The following is a 23287-nucleotide window of genomic DNA, read 5'->3' as shown; positions in this document are numbered from 1 at the left end:
ACAACCAGAGATGGATTAAACTGAATACCCGGAAATTTCAACAAGGAATGTGTGCTACCAATATGAGAAAGACTATACCACCTCACTGAGAAATATAAAAGACATAGCTAAAAGATTTTCCTTAACTGAAGTTTTAAAAGATGCCATTTTTTCCCAAATTAATTTATATTACCACGATTGTAATCAACATCCCAAGGAGATTTGGAATTAAATTATTTTAAAGGTTACTTAAAGAATACATGAAAATACCAAATAAATATTTGAAAACAAAGAAAGGTATATATATATATATACATATGTGTGTATATATATATATATATATATATATATAACATCTTATATACCTGCAGTAATTAAGTATGACTGAGATACAAAAATCATCAAATATTATCAGTACATTAGAATAATTGCTCCAGAAAAAGACCAAACTCCATGTAAGAATTGAACACTTTCTTTAATGTTTATTTATTTTTGAGAGAGAGAGAGAGACAGAGAGAGACAGAGAGCATGTGCAGGGAAGGGGCAGAGAAGAGAGGGAGACACAGAATTCGAAGCAGGCTCCAGGTTCTGACCTGTCAGCAGAAAGCTCGACTCGGGGCCTGAAATCACAAACCGTGAGATCATGACCTGAGCCAAAGTCAGATGCTTAACTGACTGAGCCACCCAGGTGCTCCAAGGATTGAACACTTTCTAAAGGAAGCATCCCAAATTACCGGGAAAAAATATTTTTAGATGTATTAAGCTTTGTTGAGGTATGTTTAATAATTTAAATTCTTTTTTATATCATATAATTAGGTCAATGCATGGGTAACCATAAAATGGTAAGAAAACACATAAGGTTGTCAAATCTTTGGCGATGGGTGTAGTTTTTAAACCAAAAAACAGTGAGCTATGGGGCGTTGAATGGCTCAGTTGGTTAAGCATCCAGCTCTTGATTTCAGCTCAGGTCGTGATCTCATGGTTCATGGTATATAGTCCCATGTTGGGCTCTGTGCTGTTAGCTTGGGATTCTCTTTCTCCCTCTCCGTATGCCCCCGTTTACACATGGGCACTCTCTCTCTCGAAATAAATAAATAAACTTAAAAAAAAAAAAAAACTTAAAAAAAATAACCCTCAAAAATAATCCAAAGCATGGAAAAATTCTTTTGAACAAAAATATCTTTAGCAGTAATTTTGGAAACATCCAAAATATCTAACAAGAGAACTGTTGAGTACACTATGATATATGCACTCAAAAAAATATTATGAAACTACCTTTATTAATAGTTTTTTAAATGAAGAATATATATATTATTTACAAAAATTGAATAATACCATATACAATTATCTCCTATACATAGGAATGGATTGAAAGGAAACTAACATATATTAAAATGTTTTTTTCTAGTTTTATTGAGATATTATTGACATATAACATGTAAGATTAAGGTGCACAGTCTGATGATTTGACCCTTGAAAAACACGGAAGTTAGGGACGCTGACCTACCGCATAGTTGAAAATACATGAATAACTTTTGAGTCCCCAAAAACTTAACTACTGATAGCCTACTGTTGACTAGACACCTTACCAATAACACCAACAGTTGATTAACACATATTGTATATGTATTATACACTGTATTCTTACAATAAAGTAAACAAGAGAAAAGAAAATATTGGAAAATCATAAGAGAAAATACATTTGTAATACTGTACTGTATAAAAAAAACCCCACATATAAATGGACCCATACAGTTTAAACCCGTGTTATTCAAAGATCAACTGCAGTCTTTTTTTCACATGTGTTTATAAAATATTTAGCTGTAGTGATGCTGTTAGCTGCCTATTCCAAGATAAAAGACCTTTGTTGAAATATAAAGTGTTTATAAAACATTTTAAGGACTCTGAAGAAGTTTTGTTTTCCTTGCTTAACTGTTAGATCTTACTAATAAAATTTGTATAGCTTTTAAACATATAACTGAAAAATTTAAATTAACAGGTGGGGTGGAAGAGAAAGTTGAGGTAAATCTCCCAGAATAAGAACAAAAAATATAAAGAGATGAATAATAGAAAAGATAAGAAAATTAGAGAGTCAGAGCAAGTAGTCCACCATCCAAACCAGTAAGAGTGCTAGGAGGGAGCAAAAATACGGAGGTTACCAAATAAATAATGGGAAAAAATTGTTCTTTGAATTGAAGAATGTGAATCTCCAGATTCAAATAGTCCATCAAATATCTACCACAATGAATGAAACCAAATCCACACTGAATCACATCATGGAGACATTGCACAATATCATAACTAGGGAGAAGATCCCAAAGGAAAAACGTAACTTACAACACAATTGGAGTCAAACTGGCATCAGACTTCTTAACAGCATGTTGCAACTAGAAGGTAGAGGAGCAATGCCCTTAAAATTCTGAGGAAGATAATTTCCACCCTAGAATTTCAACCCAGCAAAGGGGATAAATAATTCGAGAAGGATTTGATAAAGGGTTAAAACTACAGAGTGAGAAGAGATACCACAGTCTTAAAAACTCTGTGTTCCCATCCCGAAGTCCATGGAAGGAAGGAAGGTAGTGGTTACCAGGATTCAGAAAGAGAAGACTGTCTTGAGTAGATAAGTGGCTTTCAATGGAGGGCCATAGCCTGCCGAGGCCCTAATGTTGTGATTGAGGGAATAAATACCTGTCTTCCCTTTCCATCCTCCCTAGAGATTGGCTGACCTCCAGCAGAAACCTGAGGGCAAGGGAGCCAGCTGATGTAGTTCCTAAAGGTTGGCCTCCTGGGGACAGAGACCAGAGTGAAGGGTGGAGACTGACAGGTTCTGGAGAGGCAATCAGAGAATATCTGTCACAGTAGCTGAACCACCAATCAATTGTGAAGACGGAGTAAAAACATTTTCTGAAATATGAAAACTCTCCTCCCATGTACCATGAGCTTCAGCAAAATGAGTTAACAAGGTAGGGAATACATGAGACCCAACCAAGTGGTTCCAGCTAAGAAGCTTCAGAACAAAATGCTCATGCCTATAGAGCATCCAATACAGATTTTAGAGGAAGGATGGAAGGTGGGGAAGGAGGTCTTCTAAGAAGGGGGGGGAAGGGGGGAACTGATATTTTTTTTTCACTGAGAATTATTTAACTACAAGTTACTTAAATGTATGTAATTTCGACTCTCCTTTCGTACTTGAAATCTTTTGGAACTGACAGATTTTATTTGTTGAAGCATTTAGAAGAATTGCTAGGCATTTGACTAATCTGTTGAAGGTGTTCAGGAAAAAAACAATAACTACATTGAAAACTAAGAAAAAGGGGGGGGTCATTATTAATCCAAGTAAAACAGAAGTTATAGAAAGAGTAATCATGAAGAAACCCCAAAGCCATCCAAAAGCTTTGGATGAAGAAAGCCATCCAAAGATGCAAAAGATAACTTCTAGGAAAGAATCAGCATTTGAATGCTTGCCCTATTCTTGGAACTCATGGCCAATCAGTGTTAAATAGAGAAGCAGTGACATCCAAAAGAACCACAACCTTCTTTTACCAACATGTGCATGCACAAAAAGGAAATCAATCCAGGAGGCTAGTCTTCTCACCGGGAGCAGGCACAGAAGCTAACGTCTTCTCCCTCCCCTCCCCCACACCAGGGGGATAAGTGCCAGTGGCAGAACAAGAGAACAGGACTTGAGGGCAAGTATTTCCTCCTACTTTCCCCAAAGCCACAAATTCAGTGTATGCTGAAGGAGAGAAGAGGTTTGATTCAAGTACAAGATTGGATTTTTAAAATGAATCTGAACTGAAATCTTAGTAATAGAAAGAGGCACTTACAACAATCAGCCTGAAATATGATGGAAATAGATCACCAAGGAAGCTTTTTAACCAGAGGAAAAAAGAGGTTTGATGGGGAAGAGAGGTAGCAATTTGTGAAAAAAACCTCCCAATTTTTTTTTACACGAGTACATTTGAGATTCCCTATTCAGACCAGTTACATAAATTAGAAAACTATCAGATGGTGGTAAGTGCTAGGCAGAGAATTAGAACAGATGTAAAAAAAGAAAAGAAAAAAAGGGAAAAAAAAAACAGATGTGATATGATGGTGACTATGTTGCTACCTTAGGATGAATGATCAGGGAAAGTCTCTGTGAGAGGCAACATTTAAGCTCACTTCAGAATAAAGAAGCCAGCCAAAGGAATATGGAGGAGGTGAGTGCAGAGAAGGGAGAGTGGGCAATCTTCCCAGGAAGAAGCTACAGCTAGTGAGAATGCCTGAGCATGGTGTGTTTGACAAATAAAAATAGGCCCAGTATGGCTCGTGTGTAGTGGGCTAGGAGAATGGGACAAAATGAGACCAGAGAACCATGCAGGGGCCAGATGTGAGAGCTGACACTGATGACAGAGGAAGCAAACTGTACCCTCCCTGATGGCAGCAAGGCAAAGAGGCATGTTTCTTGTGGGCTGAGGAAGGGAGCTGAACAAGGGACACAACTCAAGATGTCTATCTGGAGAAGCAGGGCGCCTACGCCAGAGTTGACTACCAGAAGCTAAGACCTGGGAGGGACAGTGGTAAAGCCACTAGCCATAGAAGACATGACCCATGTCAAGGGACTTCTAGCCAAAGTCCTCAATGGGAATTGGCAAAGAGCTCACAGAAGCATTCAATGGAGAAATAGAATTGGTATTTGACATTGGCTGCACCCCAGAAGGCCCCAACTCTGATTACATTTGTACCAGGTTAATGAGTCTTTTTTTGCTCCCTTAAGTTGCACCCCTCCACTAATCCCAGAGGGCCCAGAGACAACTAAGGAGTGGGGGAGCAAAGCAGGACAACGAGGAACAGACCACACCCCATCCCCACAGTGGGTTCTCAGCCTGAAGTGGACTTGATGAAAGTAGAGGCTAGGAAAGAGAGATGAGGGAGGGAGATTTTTTTTGGTTGTTATTATTTTGGTTCTTTTTTTAAGTGTATTTATTTTGAAAGAGAGAGAGAGCAGGAGAGCACAAGCAGGGGTGGGGTAGAGAGGACAGACAGAACCCAAGCAGGCTCCTTGCCATCAGCGCCATCAGCACAGAGCCTGATGCAGGGCTGGAACTCACCAACTGCAAGATCGTGATCTGAGCTGAGATCAAGAGTTGGACGTTTAACCAACTGCACCACCCAGGTGCCCCGATGGAGGGAGCTTTAAAGGAAGTAAGACATTGACATTTTTGACGTTAGACTAGACTGGAATTTTTATTACCTGAAAAAAATGAGTTACAGGGTGCCTGGGTGACTCAGTCTGTTAAACGTTGGACTCTTGATCTCTGCTCAGATCATGATCTCATGATTCATGAAATCAAGACCCATTTGGGGCTCTGCACTGACAGCGTGGAGCCTACTTAAGATTCTCTCTCCCTCTCTGCCTTTTTCTCATTCTTTCAAAATAAATAAACTTAAAAAAAAAAAGAATATAATTCCATAATTCTTTAGGGTTCCCAGAAAAACTGTGGGGCCAGAGGATTCCTCCTACAGAGAAACCGATAACCAAACACATCACAATGGATTTCTTGGAGCAGATGTTTTCTTCCTTTTGCTTGTTTGTATTTTTTTTAATGTTTATTTTTGAGAGATAGTGAGAGACAGACAGACCGACCACAAGTGGGGGAGGGGCAGAGAGAGAGGGTGACACAGAATCTGAAGTAGGCTCCAGGCTCTGAACTGTCAGCACAGAGTCTGACGCGGGGCTTGAACTCATGAGCTGTGAGATCATGACCTGAGCTGAATCAAACGCCCAACCAACTAAGCTACCCAGGCACCCTGCTTGTTTGTATTTTCTAATTTTTCTCTAATGGTATTGGTTTTTTTAATTTTTTGACAGAGAAAGCATGCGCATGCACATGGGGGGGGAGGGGCAGAAGGGGGGAGAGAGAGAGAGAGAGAGAAAGAGAGAGAGAGAGAGAGAGAGAGAGAGAGAGAGAGAGAGAGAGAATCTTAAGCAAGCTCCACACTCAGCAGAGCCTGATGTAGGGCTTGGTCTCACCATGGTGAGATCACAACCTGAGCCGAAATCAAGAGTCAAACACTTAACTGACTGAGGTACCCAGGCACCCTTCTCTAATGATACTGGTTTAATAAAAGTTTTGTGTTTTATTTTCCTAAAGAAGTTACTATATTTAGTTTGACAAATAGACTTCATAGTTCAAATGACATTTGAGATCATTATTGAAGATTGTTATTTTTGACAGGCAGCAGCAGCATGTGGAGGGTGCTGGTAGGGGATGTGGCCCAGAGCATGTGCCCAAGAAAGAAGGGTGTTCCATTAGGCTGGAGTGTAAATGTAGGGAATCGTGGTAGGTGAAACCAGAGGTTGTGCTAGAATTAGGTACCTTTGCATGCAAGTAAACAAAATAAGTAATGGAGGGTTTCTGATAGGGGTAGAACCCAGAAAAACCTGACCAACCAACCAACCCTCCGAAAGAGGGGGCTCTGGGGGCACCCAGGTGGCTAGGTTGGTTAAGCATCCGACTTCGGCTCAGGTCACGATCTCATGGTTTGTGGGTTTGAGCCCCACATCGGGCTCTGTGCTGACAGCTCAGAGTCTGGATCCTGCTTCAGATTCTGTGTCTCCCTCTCTCTGCCCCTCCCCTGCTCACACTCTTTCTCTCAAAAATAAACATTAAAAAAAGAAAGAAAAGAACGCCCCCTGCCACTACAATCATTTTAGCATCAGACCAAGTTTTAGAAATTTTTATAATCTTGTTACATTCTCCTTCACCCATCCTATTTTTGCCAAGTGATTCCTGTTTATTTTGCCTTTCAGTTTTTCCAGAGAAAGTAAACTGAATCTGTGTGGCTCATGCAAAGACCACAACTGAGCCAGGCAGGTAAAAGTAACTCTAAAAGGCAGAGGAGGTGAGAAAAAAAAAGAAAAGCCGGAAGCCTTTTCATGTTAACATTTTATTTAAACCAGTACAAGCACCATGCTTAACAGAAGACTGTCCAAAATAAACATGCAATATGAACTAGCAGAGACTGAAATCACAGCTTAAGAAGTTGTGCCAGTTGTTGATTTTGTTAAATGATGACAGGGAACTGTTAAAGTTCACAAGACTAAACCATTAATGTTTCAAGCCTCCTGAATGAGATTATATTGGACCATCTAGATCAGTGGGAACTGCCCTGGCAAGTTAGTGATCTCAAACAATATTCAAGTAATATACGTGTATGAACTATATTCCAAAAAGCAAGAAAACACAGTTTCTATCACAACCTTAACATAGTTGTTTTGAATATTAACAGGAACATGGTCACGGATTTGAAATGTCAAATGGCATAACAAGAAACAAATTTCTCAAGAATATTCAACTTGGGACCATTGATGTTAAGTGGCCTATAAGATTTACATTCTTCCAGAAATACAAAATGAGATTTGTCCAGAAATGTTTGAGACACTTCTTCACATAAGTTGTAAAGGCTCAAATTCTGTAGATTCCAGTATTATCAGTCTATTGAACAAACAGGGAAAGCAACCGTACTAAGAATATTTGAATTGATAGAATACAAGTTACTCTCTACTTCCACCAAATATCAGCATTTAAACTCTTATGAAAATATCTATTCATCACTAGTCCACATTATGGATTAATGACATTGCTCAGGTTTTAAAGGAGTCCAAACATTTTTTTAAGTATACCTTCCTTACTATCTATATACGTGGGGAATAAAGACAGCCAAATTTAATTTGGCAATAAACTCCTCTAACTGGAAATTTTTAGTTAAAGTGTCGGACCAAGATACAGTTTATGGCTACATGTGACTCCTGAAAATAGGAGATAAAAGGGGACAGAAAAGTGCTGACAGACATTTTGCTACAAAGATTATTTAGTAATGATAATAAAAAATTTAGCAACACCCTCTTAAACAAGAGTATGTTTAACTGTACTAGGCATTTGGTAAACTTTTTAGAAACAGACAATTTGAACATTTATTTTAGAAGTCAATTAAACAAAAACAGTCTAACAACCTTTCTCCTAACATGATTGCTTCAATACCAGAATGAAGTGAATACTACTCAAAATGACATTTTGGAATTTCAGCATAGTAACCTGAGAACAGTTTTCTTCATCTGTCAGTTATGCTGCCACAAAAACCATACTAAACACATGCTAGAATTACTAGCTGGCTCTATCATTAGATGCTATGCAGAACTTATTATGCAAGGCCAACAATTTCAAAACTAATGCTGACTTAGAAGACCATGAAGGAGGTTCCCAGGAAAAAAAGCTGATGCCAACAGGGAAAGATTAAGATATGAATGAGAATAGCTGCACCAGAAAGCTATGGAATGTAAAAACTGCAATTGTCAAATCTGGAGTTACTTTTTGAGAGAAGGCAGAAAAAGAGAGCAAATAGAAATATACTTGAAAAGAACAATGCAAAAATTTGATTAGATGGGAAGGAAATTTATATAAAAGTCTGAGAACACTCTGGAGCATACAATTTAGAAGTCTCCCTAGAGGACAGAGGGAGTAAAAACACATTCTACTGCTTCCCCAGTCTTATTTACTGTCTTGTAAAATACATATTATAGACAAGGCATCAACCAAGGTCAAAAAAGCATGATTTATCATAGCTCTTTGCCCCTGTTAGAGAACAGGGGAACTCAGTTCTGTTTATGGAGGTCAGTGAGGACTTTCAGTTTAAAAAAAACAAAAACAGGCAAGACAAAAAAGGAACCTCATTAAAAAATACATTCTTGCAGCACTAGTTTCTCTTACTGCTGCAAACCAGGTGAAACGAAATCTCATTTCCTTCATTTAAAAACATTAAAAACACTCTCCATTCACTTGGGTTATATCTGCATTTCTACAGAATTAGAAGCATTATTCTCCAATATCAGCTGTTTAAAGAATTCATAAACTTCCTGGGTAAAGTTCTCTCTCCTTCTCTTTCTCTCTCTCTCTCTCGCTCTCTCTCTCCAGAAATTGGAATAGAGAATCTTTCCCATTCGATAACCAAAACAAATGCCCACTCTAGCACTTCCTCATCTCCAACTAACTTCCTACTGCTTCCTGTTTTTTAGATTAGTGAAGCCAAACAGCACTGGCAACAGAAGATTCAATATTGTGGAAATTCCAACTATCTTCACCTCTTTATTAAAGTTGGCACAGAAACCTCAAAAAGAAAATGCAAAGAATGGATGAATGGAAAATATGCCAACATAAAAAAAAATGCCTTTCTAGTTTTGAAATGACTAAGACATTCTTAATATAAGAATCTGCTCACCAAATTTTATTAGTCTTTAGAGTCTCAACACTGTTTGTCAAATTAAGTTCAACACTTACTTACATGTTGTTAAAATACACTACATATTAGAATCCTTGCTTCATGCCAAAGATGCCAACAAGACTGACGTACAGTGTAGAATATCTTCTGACATTTAGGATAGAAGATGCAATTTCTATTGATGTGTTAATGTTATTAACTCTGGCCAAGGTTTTAAGATAAATAATTTTTCCTATGGCACGAAACTAATCATAAATATACCCAAAGTTACAACTCTCAACTGCCATATATTCACCAATGCAAGCAGATAGTTGGAATTTTAAAAATATGAAGTTGATTTTATTACAAATTTCAGATAAACACATTTAGAAAATTGTTTTACTTGGACCCTTTACAAAAGTATTAATTTCACCAAATCTGGAATACTGGCAGTGTAAAAGTCTTAAACTAACTTTAAAGCTAACAAATCAAAGGCACAGTATTAACACACTTAAAGTAACTAGTGTTCACAGGACAACACTGAGAGGTGCTTTATAATTAAAGTGTTATCAACCTAGATCCAAAACTATCTAGCTATGACACAACCAGGAATGAAGCCCTTGATTAGTTCCAACCTATCAATTTCCAAGACTAAGATGCTATTTTCTATTAAGAAGAAAACCTAATAGTCATAACTATTATAACATCTAACTCCCAGACCTTAAGAATGAACGGCTGATGAACAAAGTTTCTGGACTTGATTAAAAAGATACAGGAAACCAGAGAAGGCATGAACTGATGAAAAATGTACTTGTAATGTAGATTATACTACAGTAAATTACTTTTCATGGCTCAAAATTGGGTCATTCAAGTCTTTTACCCCAAATTAATTTCAAAGATTTGACAAGTGATAATACGCTATTTTCATATATAAACTGCTAATATCCAGTATTTGTCAAAAGGAGGCAACTGTTGTCTATCACAATCTAATACCCACTTTCCAATAGTGTCTGTAAATAGTAACAAATTCTGAACCATAAGTTATAGAAATTAGTCACAAGAGTGCAAAAAGTCCCTGGAGAGAAGTAGTCCACCTAACAATTACAAATATAAGGAAACACTTTACAAAGTTTCATTACTATGAAGATGATTTCCCCTTTGTTCAAACTTTGAACAAACGAAGAATTTTTCTTTACTGCAGGAAACAAACTGTAAGTAACAGTGCATTTTTAGGCATAAGTATTTATGTCTGGTTCCAGTATGGTCAGGTTAATACATAAATACTTTAGAAACACAGAAGTTCACATTAGTGGAAAAATCCAAGTTTCTCACGTAACCATTCTTCAGTTAGGTCTTCGGTGTTTCTTATTTCAAATACCTTAAGAAAAAAACCTTACGTCATACTTTAACACTCTCAAAAAAAAATATATATATATATGTGAGTGTTGAATATCAAATTCTCCTTCCTTTCATTCATGTTGGTCATGACTTATCTATGTAAATTAGATATACCTTTACTTTTTTTATTTTTTATTTTTTAAAGTAATCTACACTCAACATGGGGCTCGAACTTAACACCCGTGAGATCAAGAGTCACACGCTCTACCAACTGAGCCAGCCAGGTGCCCCAACCTTTACTTTTTTAAAATGCTAAGTACTAAGTTACCAAAGTTTAGCAATCAAGATGGCATAAAACCAAAACTCTCTTAAAAGCACAAATCTACAAATATTCTAAAAGAACAGTTCTGTACATCTTACCCACTAGAAGAGATACCCCAAGTATACACAACTAAAATCAATCAATTAGTTAGGAACCGGAAGAACATACACTGGTCTTCCATAGTTGGAGGAAATACAAGCTGTAGAATGTTTTGATAAGGACGGACTACAGGCCCACAGCCACAAATCTCTGTACACACACAGGCTGGGGAAGTATAATGGCTATAAAGAAACAATGTAATAGAGTAGAAAGGATGGGATTGAGGCCAGATGTGGGTTTGAATCCTAGCTCTGTCATTTACTATTTTAAGTATATATATATGCATAATTTACTATTATGCAACCTTGGGCCAGTCTTCTGAAACTCAGTCCTTCTGAAATTCAATTTTCCCACCTACAGAACAGGAATGTCACCATCAACCTCACAGTGTCGTGGTGAGGATTCAATGTGATTACTTGTAAAAGTCACTTATAAATTGTAATGCCTTAATTCCAGAACTTTATGGTGTGTGTGAGATTAGAACAGGAATGAGGCTGTCCTTCCTAATCACCCACCCCTTAGATCAACTCCAGGGTGTTCCTATGGTACAAATGAGAAAAAGTAGGGTCTATAAATTGGGGCTGTCAATGACAATCACATGGGCTAAAGGTAAAAGCAGGGGGGAATGAAAGACATCTCCTGGATTGATGATTAAACACCTAAGGAGAAAACACTGATGCTGTTCTTAAAATAAAACCTGAAAGGAAATGTTATTTAATATTATTTCAGTGATGTAATGGTCCATTTCAAAACCTTAAAAGTACACACTTTTACAACTCAAACTAATACGTGGAAGTTAAATAAAGTTTGAGAACAGGTATCTCTCTTACCATTAAACTTCAAAAAATGCCATAAAACAATGGGGACAGTGGAGGCATAAGGACAGTGTCTCATATAAAACAAAATGTTCTAGTTTAATAAAGCTAGTAAGTATTCTTAACAATTTAACTTTAGACTTGGGAACAAGATAGTTAACTGCATAATGTGGAATTTGTTTCATTTAGGCTATGGTAAAGGGCTATGAGAAACTTCAATACTTACTTTTATCTACTAGAAACTACATTACGGAAGATAAAAAAAACTCTCAATAGATTGAATAGTTGCAGTGGCTTTTCTAAAGCTGCCTATATTTTGAATGTGATTTCTTCTAATTAACTTGTAATTTCCATTCAAAAAACACACTTTGATTAATGACTTGTATCATTCTTTTTTCAAACAATAAAACTCTCTAAGTTCACTGCTGTGTTCTAAATAACTTTCACCTGCATAAAAAATACTTAACTCTTCAGATTATTTTAGCTATTGCTCTAAGGGAAAAATAGTATCTCAATAAGCAAGTAAAATACAAATACCACCTTGGTTAGTTCAGCTGTTTGGACTAACTTATTCTTACTCCCAGCATACATCATCTGTTGTTCAGGCTTACATCCTGGAAAAGAGATTAGTATAGACATGAGACTTAGAAATTTAAAAAGTGATGAGTTTTCACTTTTTACTTTCAAAAAATGACACATTTAGGATATTCTTATGCTATTGAGTTTACAAAAAACTTCAGTCTCAGTGTGTATGGGTGTATTTCGAGAGTCTTACATTGCATATTGCCTGCACAAAGCCATAGCTAAATGACAAACAAGGCTGCAGGTCAACAAAAATAAATGAGGCTACATCTCTGTAGATCTTTTACAACCTCGTAAATACTTAAGAACTTTTCAGCACTATTTTAATTTTGACATTAAATATCAAGGTCAATTTTATGGATGCCTAACATATATAGGTTTGGGGATGGTGATGGATCAGTGTGGGGAGATGCACCCTGGACAAAAGTTACTATTTTAAGTGCTAAAGTAAAGTTTAGAGTTCAGAGTTGTGGGCATAATGGTGACAGTACTGGGAATTCTGGTGATAATGGATATACCCTGAATAACAATAAGCCACTTTAATATCTAATGTAAGCTACTCTGAAACTATTCTCAAGATTATAGGCGTTATCATCAGTAACTACTATTTTACACATAAACACAAATATATATCATGATTATACATGAAGTTCATGTACTCACACACAAAACTAAAACAGAAAATGAATGCTGGTATTTTAAAATGTCCCTACGTTTCATATTCCTTAAATGTATGTATGATTTGACTGATGAATTACACTTCTAGAAATGTATCCTAAGAAAACAACTTCTTTCTAAGGATGAATTCATGTGCACATGCACACATACCTCTATTTAGGTTAAGTCAACACTTTACATCTTTAAAACAAGCATAAAATTTGTCTTATATAAAAATGGTTTAATTATATCAGGACGAAATATACTATATAAAGGAATTCACTCACCAACAGGACTGGAGAAAATAAAGCACAGAGGATATGAAACTCTTCCATCATCATGTTGGTATTTATAACTATACACAATGAAGGTTTTTCTCAAGTTAAAGAAACTAAAATTATTGCTCTATTTGAGACAAGTATCTACCGACAAAGTTCTGAAAGAAATATACACCTGGGGAGCTAGTGAGTGGTAAATTTCTCTCTTATCCATTTGGGCCATACCTTTATTATCATTATCTTTCCATAAAAGTATACACGAGCCCCAAAGTTAAGTTATTAAATCATATTATCTCTCAAAAATATATTAAAAGTGTAGATTTAGTATGGAGGTTTTCTAAATTTTTATTGTAACCACATAATAGAAGGAATTTTTAAAAAAGGAAATAATTCATCCCACTAGTACATCAGCTTCCCATTTTTCTTAGTCCAATATGTGCATACATTTTTTTTTAGAGAGACACAGAGAGAGAGAGAGAGAGAAAGAGAGAGGAAACATAAGTGGGGGAGGGGTAGAGAGAGTGGGGGACAGAGGATCCAAAGTGGGTTCTGGGCTGACAGCAGACAGCCTGATGCACGGCTCAAACTCACGAACCCTGCTATCATGACCTGAGCTGAAGTCGGACACTTAACCGACTGAGCCACCTAGGTGCCCCCGTGCATACATATTTTGATTGTAATCATGGTGTAGGAGAAAATTTTGTAAAATATAGGTCTTTTAAAAATTGAACAAACCAACTTCGTAAATAAAATTCTGACCACTAAAGGAAACAAATCTTTTTAAAGCACCAAGAAAAGGATATCGAGGTTGTCGTTCAGGCAGTTCATCTTTAAGTTCATCCGGTGAAATGCCCTAGCACCATAAAGAAAAAAACTTTTTAAACATTTTCTTACCCAGAATACATTAAGTATATACCAAGTACCTTATACCAAGTACCCATTCTATTAATAGATATAACTTCATAACCACATCCCACAACATAAAATTTTAGGTTACTACGTTGTATATAAGCTGAGATTCCTAAACCCTCAAGCCAATGAAAGCCCACACCAGCCCACTCAGTTTAGTTCCACTTATTATCTAAATAGCCGTGTTCATGTTTCAGCTGTCAAGAAATTCTGAATAAGATAATAGGCCACTCCTCAAAGGAGCGTCTGATTTGGAAAGAGAAAAAAGTTAATTTTTTTTCAGTCTAAATTAGTTACTTAATTTGACAAACTAAACGCTTAGGTTATAGCATTTTAGATTTTAATTACTGGCTGAACAAGTTAGAAGTTATAAAGTTAACTGAGTTTTTACTGGACGTGTAGCCCTATCTTCGACCACTTACTACATTGGTTTCATTAATGTTTTAAAGAATGTGATTAAATTAGCAAGACAATGTGCTACATAATAATTAGCACATGCTTTTCATGCATAATGAGCATGTATTTAGACTCATTTTAAAAGGACACATAACACCGCATCTTTCAGCAATTGCTTAACTATAAAACTGTACTTAGCTGATTAAACAAACCTCGAGCTCTTCATCCAGTACCACCAGGCGTTTATCCTTATCAATCTTCACTAAAATAAAAATACAGTATAAGTAAACTGTGATTCTAATGTGACCTTGATCTACCCAACTCACAGAGTCTCAGTCCTTTTTCTGGCATCTAAAATTAAAACATTAAGAAACACAAACATAAAACTCATTTGCAGTTTAGTTTATGGTCTAATTAGCTAGCTGTGCTTTTCAAGCAGTCAGCATTTAAAGGCTTTTACCCACAATTCTCATCACCTAATTTGCTTATTTAGAATTTTACATCAACTCCTTACATTTCCTGTGTATCTGAAGAATTTTGTAACTCAAATGCAACTTCCTTGATAATAAAAAAAGGTCTGAAAGGGTGACTATAAAGGAGCATGGTCTATGTAGCACGGTCAGAACTGCAAAGGAAAAGCGGACCAGGGGTTAGGATAGAACCACCACTAGATTTCCAGCTTCTCCAGAGTCCAGATTTCACAGCGCAGTATGATTATTCTGACATGAAGAATTACCAAACAGCAGTGATATCTATATGCAAATATATGTAACATAACCTGAAGCCAAATTGAAAAATGTTTGGATAATCTATGCCTTTATACTTTTCCATTACTCTGAAATGTTGGCCAGTTTTGGTTTGTAATAACTTCATAGTAAATTCTGTAAGATACAGTAAGATCTGAAATAGCTTTATCTTTTGCAGCAAAATGGCACTGACATGAATGTTCACTTTTAAGAACTGTATGCCTACGTTGTAGTATTTATTTGTAATAGAACCAACATTCGTGACAAGTTGTCACTGCCTCGTTAATTCACATCTGCTGGATGCCTCTCTGTTAAGCATAGTTATAGAGTTCTACAATGTTACCCCCCACCCTTCCTTCATCCTCCTAAATCATCACCCACATCTTAAATATTACTTAAGAATATAAAAGAAATCTGCATAACATCAGCTACAGCTCACAGTAGAAGAGGCTATATGCAAATCATTCTTTCCATGGTCAGAAGTTGGTGACACTTAAAAGTACTCTCCATGAAACTGGGGTTCAAGTCTAGAATTGAAATGAGGCCCCAAATCACTTTGAAGACAATGCTGAACATTTTACCATTTTAGGTGCAAGCAAAGGTTTCTGGCTGAGATTGAATGACCAGGAAATTTTTAGTCTCCTGAGAAGTTAAAGGATGGAGCTGGGTGGGTCACTACCATGACCAGGTGACTAAGATCATCTTCTCCAGAGCTGTGTAGGCAGCTGAGGAGGGAGGCAGGACACTCCACCTCTGTTCTATGATAACAAATATTACTTATTTTCTAAAGTGATCTAAAAGCAAGGGGGAGGATTAAAACAGGAGGCGGGGCGCCTGGGTGGCTCAGTCGGTTAAGCGGCCGACTTCGGCTCAGGTCATGATCTCGCAGTCCGTGAGTTCGAGCCCTGCGTCGGGCTCTGTGCTGACAGCTCAGAGCCTGGAGCCTGTTTCGGATTCTGTGTCTCCCTCTCTCTGACCCTCCCCCGTTCATGCTCTGTCTCTCTGTCTCAAAAATAAATAAACGTTAAAAATAAATAAATAAATAAATAAAATAAAACAGGAGGAGGCATATTATCTCCTAAAGTCTCAGTTTATTCAATGTAGCTATAAGATAAAAATCAACAGAGACCATGTAACTGAGGCAATCACTTTTAGCTTACTTATGATGGCAGCATTGTTCGTTTCTTTGCGAAAACGAAATTTTCTCAGCTTTTCCACTAAATCTTCAGCAACATCACAAACCACCAAAGACTCACTCTAGAAAAGAAAAAAAAAAAAAAAAAAGTATAAAATGCCATGACTTCAATACATGTACATGTGAAAGTTATAAAGATTAATACCTTTAAAAACATACATCTACATGTCACAATTAAATGAACATGAAACACCTGAACACTTAGAGCTTTTAAATCTACCAACCTTTATCTACATTAATCATACACATTTGCTCATCTAATGTGTAGGCTATGCCTTAACTTTCTCTTTGGCTAATAAATATCTCAAAGAACTAGATATAATAATGTGCAATTTCATCAGAGCCAGAGAAGGGAAGAATACAAGAAAAGTCAAGGATCACTGCTGTTAGAAAATACATTTTTGCACTATGCAAGAAGAACAGGAAAAATCATCTTTATTGTACTTAGAATTAATAAGACCTTGGTTCATTTTTGTGTCTCGCAACTGTGAAAAAATACAAATAAACAAAAGTAAGAAAAGTAAGTCACAAAAGTAAATACCAATACCATTTTATATCTTAACTAAATTACTGTGGGGATTAAAAAAAGAAGTTATTAAGAATTACGAAAGCGGGACACCTGACTGGCTCAGTCTGCAGAGCATGCAGCTCGTCTCAGGGTCTTGAGTCTGAACCTCACATTGGGTGTAGAGAATTATGAATTCTTAAAAAAAAGAATTATGAGAGCAAAACTAGATGAAACAAATATAAACTATACTAAAAGAACCTTTTACAATTATGAAAAAATGTTAGAGATTCTTCTCCAGAAATCTGGCAAGGAAATGACCTAAAGCACTCTTCTTTTAGTAATGCAAATGTATTTTACTGATTGAAAGCACGAGGACAGAAATCTTTTTTTTCCCTTTCTTAATGTGTAAAACTTTGAACACATAGAGGAGAGAGAATAGTATAGTGGAACCCTATGCACTATATCAGTTTCAAACATTATCAACACATAGTTGATCTTATTGCATCAAAACCCTCCATACTGCCCCCCATGGAAGTCACACGGCAAAGGCCCAAAGTCATTTCAACTGTATATATTTTAGTACGTATCATTAAAATGACAGTATGTGCCATTAAGAATACAAGGATAATAACAATATCTCACCTTAAAAAACCTAACCATAATTCCAGTCTCAAATAATCAAATAGAATTCAAATTCCCCACATTGTTTTTCCCCCCCATAACAGGTCTGATTGAGTCAGGTACCAAAAGAAGGTCCACATTCTTTGATCTTTTCAAACATGTTTCCCTCTCCTTCAAGAAAATTAGAACATTTCAGAGACCAATGCTAAATACATGTCTCATTATAACCCAAAAAGTTGAAGGCTTCCAATTTTAAGTTAAAATACAAATTTAATAAAAGCCTACTTTTTTGACCCCAGGTTGGGTAAATGAGGGCATAAGTTAAATCAGAAATAGCTATTATTTTAAATTGTCCTTTAATTCAGAACACTGGTAATATGTAAGGTATGACAGACCACAGGATATGCTATTTACAATTAGAAAAGACATCCTGTCAATAGGTATTGTCCAATAAATAAGGTCCTATCCAATAAATAAGGAGTCAAGTGCATGCATCCTATTAATTCTCCTTAGAAAAAGAGATGTTAAGTCATAAGGAGCTTCCTGAAGGTAGTATTCAACCATAGTCTATTTTCAAGAAAAATATAGAAGTCAAAAAGTTAGAATTTCCATTCTCTCTTCAACCAAGGGTAGAACCCATTAGCAAAACTAATAAATATTTTAGATTCTTGTTTAGGCAAAGACCACAACTTATCACAAAAGTCTTACCTTCCAGCTCTGACACTCAGAGCTGCTTGTGCAATCCTGACATTCTGAGGATCAGAAACCAAATGAAAATCATGCTGTGGTTTGATTTACAGAGCTTGTTTTGGCATTTTCACCCCTCCCAATACCATAATAAGGCCAAAAATTCCTTCCTACAAGAAAAGGGACGCAGGCTCAGTCAATTCTAATTGCTTACAGTTAGCAGAAGCATTTAAGAGTAAGTATAACACCCTGCAAACAACTCTATGTGGGTAAATATCAATATACAGTTAAGTGGAGTGTTGAGCTCGATTGTTCACTTATTGGTTTCTCCAAGTAAGAAACATTTAGTGAGTGTAAGCACCACGGTAAGTGCTAGGAATACAATCATATAAAATAAATAAATAAATAATATGGGCTTGCCCTGAGGGAGCTTCTATTACAGTCTAGTAGAAGACAGACCTACATCCAAAAGGATCAGGTAGGTAAGGGGCGCCTGGGTGGCTCAGTCGGTTAAGGGTCCGACTTCAGCTCAGGTCATGATCTCGCGGTCCGTGAGTTTGAGCCCCGCGTCAGGCTCTGTGCTGACAGCTCAGAGCCTGGAGCTTGTGTCCAATTCTGTGTCTCCCTCTCTCTCTGACCCTCCCCCGTTCATGCTCTGTCTCTCTGTCTCAAAAATAAATAAACGTTGGGGCGCCTGGGTGGCGCAGTCGGTTAAGCGTCCGACTTCAGCCAGGTCACGATCTCACGGTCCGTGAGTTCGAGCCCCGCGTCAGGCTCTGGGCTGATGGCTCGGAGCCTGGAGCCTGTTTCCGATTCTGTGTCTCCCTCTCTCCCTGCCCCTCCCCCGTTCATGCTCTGTCGCTCTCTGTCCCAAAAATAAATAAAAAATGTTGAAAAAAAAAATTAAAAAAAAAAAAATAAACGTTAAAAAAAAATTAAAAAAAAAAAAGAAAGAGGATCAGGTAAGAAAATGTGTATTTGTTTGTAACTGTAGTAAGAACTAGACAAGAGAGACACAAGCTGCTATGAGAACTTAGGACCAGGGAAGAACACTATGGTCACAAAAGATTTGCCTGAAAAAGGTATCTGAAGGACCAAAACTGCCTATGCAGAAACTCTTTGATTAAAGTGATCATGGTACATGTAAGATAATGAAATGCCAGTATGACTCTAGGACAGAGAATGAGCAGGAACATGGTATAAGAAGAGGTTGGTAGGGACTGGACCACATAGGGCCTCGTGGGTCATATTTTGGTCTTTATCCTATGAGCAAAGGGAAGTCACTAAGGAGTTTTAAGCAGAGAGGTGATGGGAAACATGATCAGATTTGCATGCAGGAAACAGAGTGCCAAGATGAAGAGAGCAAGACTAGTTACTTGGCAAGACTAGTCCAAGTGAGAGATGAAAAGTAGCTTAGATTGATGAGGAACAAGAGAAGTAGGGAAATACTGCTAAGAACAGTTAACACATTATTAAACACTGTGAGAGAAACATGGTGCTATGCCCTTTACATGCACTTCCCCTCATGCTCAAAATAATCCCTTAGAATGAGTTTGTTTTATTATTCTCATTTTGCACGAAACTAAGGTTTGGAGAGGTTAAGTTCCTTCCCCAAAGTTAACACAACTAGTGAAGCCTGATCTCTTAGACACTCTCTTAACCACTACAAAGGAGCTAATGTCAGACTGGATATTGGAGGGGTGACTTAGGAAAAAGAGTTACCGAGATAACTCCAAACTTCTCACTTGTGTAACAGACTAAATTATACCTTTCACTGAGTTGAGGAACACTGAGGAAAAATCAGGTTTGCAACGAAAGAGAATGAGTTCTACTCTGGACAAACTGAGGTGGCTTTGAAGCACCCAAGTGGGGAAAAGCTTCCTAGAAAGTAACTAAATAGTGGGCAATATAGATCTGAACTGGATCTCAGAAGCAAATGTGATACAAATTCACAAGTCATCTGCTTATAGGCAGGAGGTAATTGAAACTATGAATGTAAGAAAAGATGGATAAAGGAAAAAAAAAACAGAATGGAAAACCAAGCATTAGACTGGAGCCTAGAACACCTCCATGTGATGTCCAGGGAAGAAAAGTCTGCATGGGACACATATGGACCAACAGTAAAAGTAAGAGAAAAACAAGAAGTCAAGGGGAAAGTCTGGGGAAAGCGAAAGCTTCAAAAAGGGGAGAGTAAACTGTCCAGAATGCAGATGAAAGGTCAGTTAGGATGAGAAGTGAAGAGTCCCTTGGATTTGGTGACCATGACAAGATCTGGGAGATGGGTTGAGAAATGAGTGACAGGTCAGAGATAGGGCAGTGGGGAGCTGTGTTAGGTTTCTAATTAAAGAAACGAGCATATTTGAGCATATTTAAACACCCAATAGAAAGATCCAGAAAAATCCTTGTTAGGCAATTGATTTAATTCTCCACTTTATTTTCAAGCATGGGGTTCAACCCATGCGAGGACGGAAGCTAAAGGCCCCAGAACAAACAAAACTAAAGCATCTGACAGATACTTTAAGGCTAAAGCATCAAAGCCTTGGGTCAGAGGTTTCCAGCTGCCCTGACTCATGGAAAGCAAGGATACGGAGAAATCCCGAGCGGCAGGCCAAGGAAGGAGGAGACAGAAGCTAAGGCGAGGCCGAGAGAATGGAATCTGAATTTCCGAAACCTCCCTGAAAAGGCCGCCAGGCGGAAGGTGCTCAGCGCCGGTCTGCCCCTCAGGCCTGGCCCGGGCCCTGGCAAGAAATCGGCGTTTAGGGGAGCCCTTCGCTGAGCCAGACCTCCAGCCCCCTTCGACCCTGCAGTTCAGGAGCTGGCACTCCCCATCCAGAAGGACCCAGGCGAGGGTGACCCAACCCTACTACTGGCCGCACCCCAGTCCCAGGATCCGCTGGGCGGGTCGACCCCAGGCCCGGCCGGAGGATGCTGCCTTCAGGCCGGGTGGAAGAGGCTGCGGGCAGAGGCCAAGTCTCTGGCTGTGGGCACGCGCCAGCAGCCGGGGCGGAAGCGGCCGCCGACCCACCCCAGGCGCTGCCCGCAGAGCCTGGCTCCGGCAAACAAGAGAGCCGGGCTGGCTGGCCCGGCCCTCCGGCCCCCGCCCTCCCCGGCGGCAACTCACCATTTTCCTTCCGGCCGTCAGCAGCCTCTCGCCTTCCCTGGGGCCCCTTTAAGAATGGCACGACGACCTCCTCCCTTCCTGCCCCGTCGCCTGGCAGTCTCCCCCACCCATCAACGCGGCCGGGGCGGGCCGGCACGTGACGGCGGACGGCGGGAGGCGCGGCTCAAAATTAGCCGGAACGCGAGCGCCCGCCTGCTCCAGCTCCTGTTCTTGGGAAGGGAGGTTCTGTCTCACCGGGAGTGGGCCACTGTGATAAAAGGCATTCTTCACATTCAAGCCCGTTCCTTGCTCCCCTTTAACTTTCCTCAAACTCTGAGAGCAATTTCTTGGTGACGTGATTACAATCATTTCAATGGCAAATATGTGTGTTGACCAAATTTGAACTCCCTCAAATCTAGGCATGCCTGCCTTTCCTTCCATCCTCTCCAGAACCCCTCCCCAACCCCCTCTCCCCAATCTAGGATTGGTGAATACATTCCTTGTCTCAATCGTGTTTATTTATTGAAATATAATTGAATAATGATTGTTGTCGACATGGTGTTATGAACCACTGCCTAAGACATTTTAAGAAGTTTCTGTAGGAGTTGAACTGATTGGAGCAAGCTTATTTTTCAATGTGGTGAGAAAAGTGGTTTGGAAGAAGTAAAGTTTGAACTCTAGAATTCATACAGGTGCCTTCAATATAAGAAGCTTCCTGGGGCAGGATATCATGGTGTTTACAGCATAGTGCTAGCATGATTCCTGGTCCATAATAAGTGCTCAAATAATATTTGCTGAATGAGCGAAAGAACCAAAGAAAAAGAAAACTCCACAATGGTCCCACCGCCATCCTTCTTCATTAGTACTAAGCTAAATTATTAGAATGTTTAAAGTTTGGGGGGTGCCTGGGTGACTCAGTCAGTTAAGCATCCGACTTCAGCTCAGGTTATGATCTCATGGCTGGTGAGTTCAAGCCCTGCAGCAGGCTCTGTGCTGACAGTTCAGGGCCTGGAGACTGCTTCAGATTCTGTCTCCCTCTCTCTCTGTCCTTCCCCGCTCACGCTCTGTCTCTCTCTCTCAAAAGTAAATAAACATTTAAAAAAAATTTAATAAAAAAAAGAATTTTTAAAGTTTGTATTTAACATTTAAAGTTAACAAATTGTTAGAACATGCTCCCGCTGCCATCCTTCTTGGTTAGTACTAAACTGAATTATTAGAATTTTTTAAAGTTTGTATTTAATGTTTAAATTTAACAAATTGTTAGCATGTTAGTAAATAACATTAAAACAAGGTTCAAAAAACTGATTTGATACAATACCTACATTTTCTCATCAATTAGAAAAGATAAAAGTATTAATTATTAGAAATTCCACAATTCAACTACATCCTCACAGTGGTCTGCCCCCATAATACTTTTTACAATGAGGAGAGGACTGGTAAGCTTGACACATAGTACCATCCAACAAACGATGGGAGAGAAAATGATGTTACTGGTCCATGAGCAATTATATTTAACTTTAAATAGATTCTTCCTCCACCTCCACCTTTTTCCCATCTCCTCTATCTATAGGAGGAATTAGAGGAAAAGGTGAGAAAATTAACATTAAGCTACATGACATCACACCCAATAAATAGTATATCTATTTCCCTTTCATTCTATTAACATTTCCCAAGCTACTCTTTTATTATACCCAAGAGAGGTTGCACTGGGTGTACTGACAAGAAAAGGACACTGTTGAAAATGATTTATTTTATTTTATGGGAGATATAAAATTAATATAGACTATGTACAGAAACTTCAAACTCAGTCTATAG

The 23287-nt window shown here is 38.2% G+C and overlaps 1 protein-coding gene across 4 annotated transcripts; it reads right to left on the bottom strand.

Moving 5' to 3' along the window:
- Positions 1–353: 353 nt before the first annotated feature.
- On the bottom strand, positions 354–21583 carry GMFB (glia maturation factor beta). Of its 4 annotated transcripts, none has more exons than XM_049612770.1 (7): positions 21494–21583; positions 16522–16618; positions 14828–14877; positions 14114–14163; positions 13320–13402; positions 12334–12407; positions 354–599 (listed from the first exon to the last, which is right to left on the bottom strand). In XM_049612770.1, exons 1-7 carry the CDS (start codon positions 21494–21496, stop codon positions 576–578), a joined length of 381 nt encoding a protein of 126 aa, XP_049468727.1. In that variant the 5' UTR covers positions 21497–21583; the 3' UTR covers positions 354–575. The 4 variants fall into 4 exon arrangements, with proteins under 4 accessions (XP_049468727.1, XP_049468724.1, XP_049468723.1 ...); XM_049612767.1 differs by lacking the exon at positions 354–599 and adding an exon at positions 3388–5155; XM_049612766.1 differs by lacking the exon at positions 354–599 and adding an exon at positions 5180–10597.
- Positions 21584–23287: the final 1704 nt, after the last annotated feature.

Source organism: Panthera uncia, assembly GCF_023721935.1.
Source record: "Panthera uncia isolate 11264 chromosome B3 unlocalized genomic scaffold, Puncia_PCG_1.0 HiC_scaffold_1, whole genome shotgun sequence".
In the NCBI taxonomy this organism is placed as follows: domain Eukaryota; kingdom Metazoa; phylum Chordata; class Mammalia; order Carnivora; family Felidae; genus Panthera; species Panthera uncia.
This window is presented reverse-complemented; position numbering and strand designations above follow the sequence as displayed.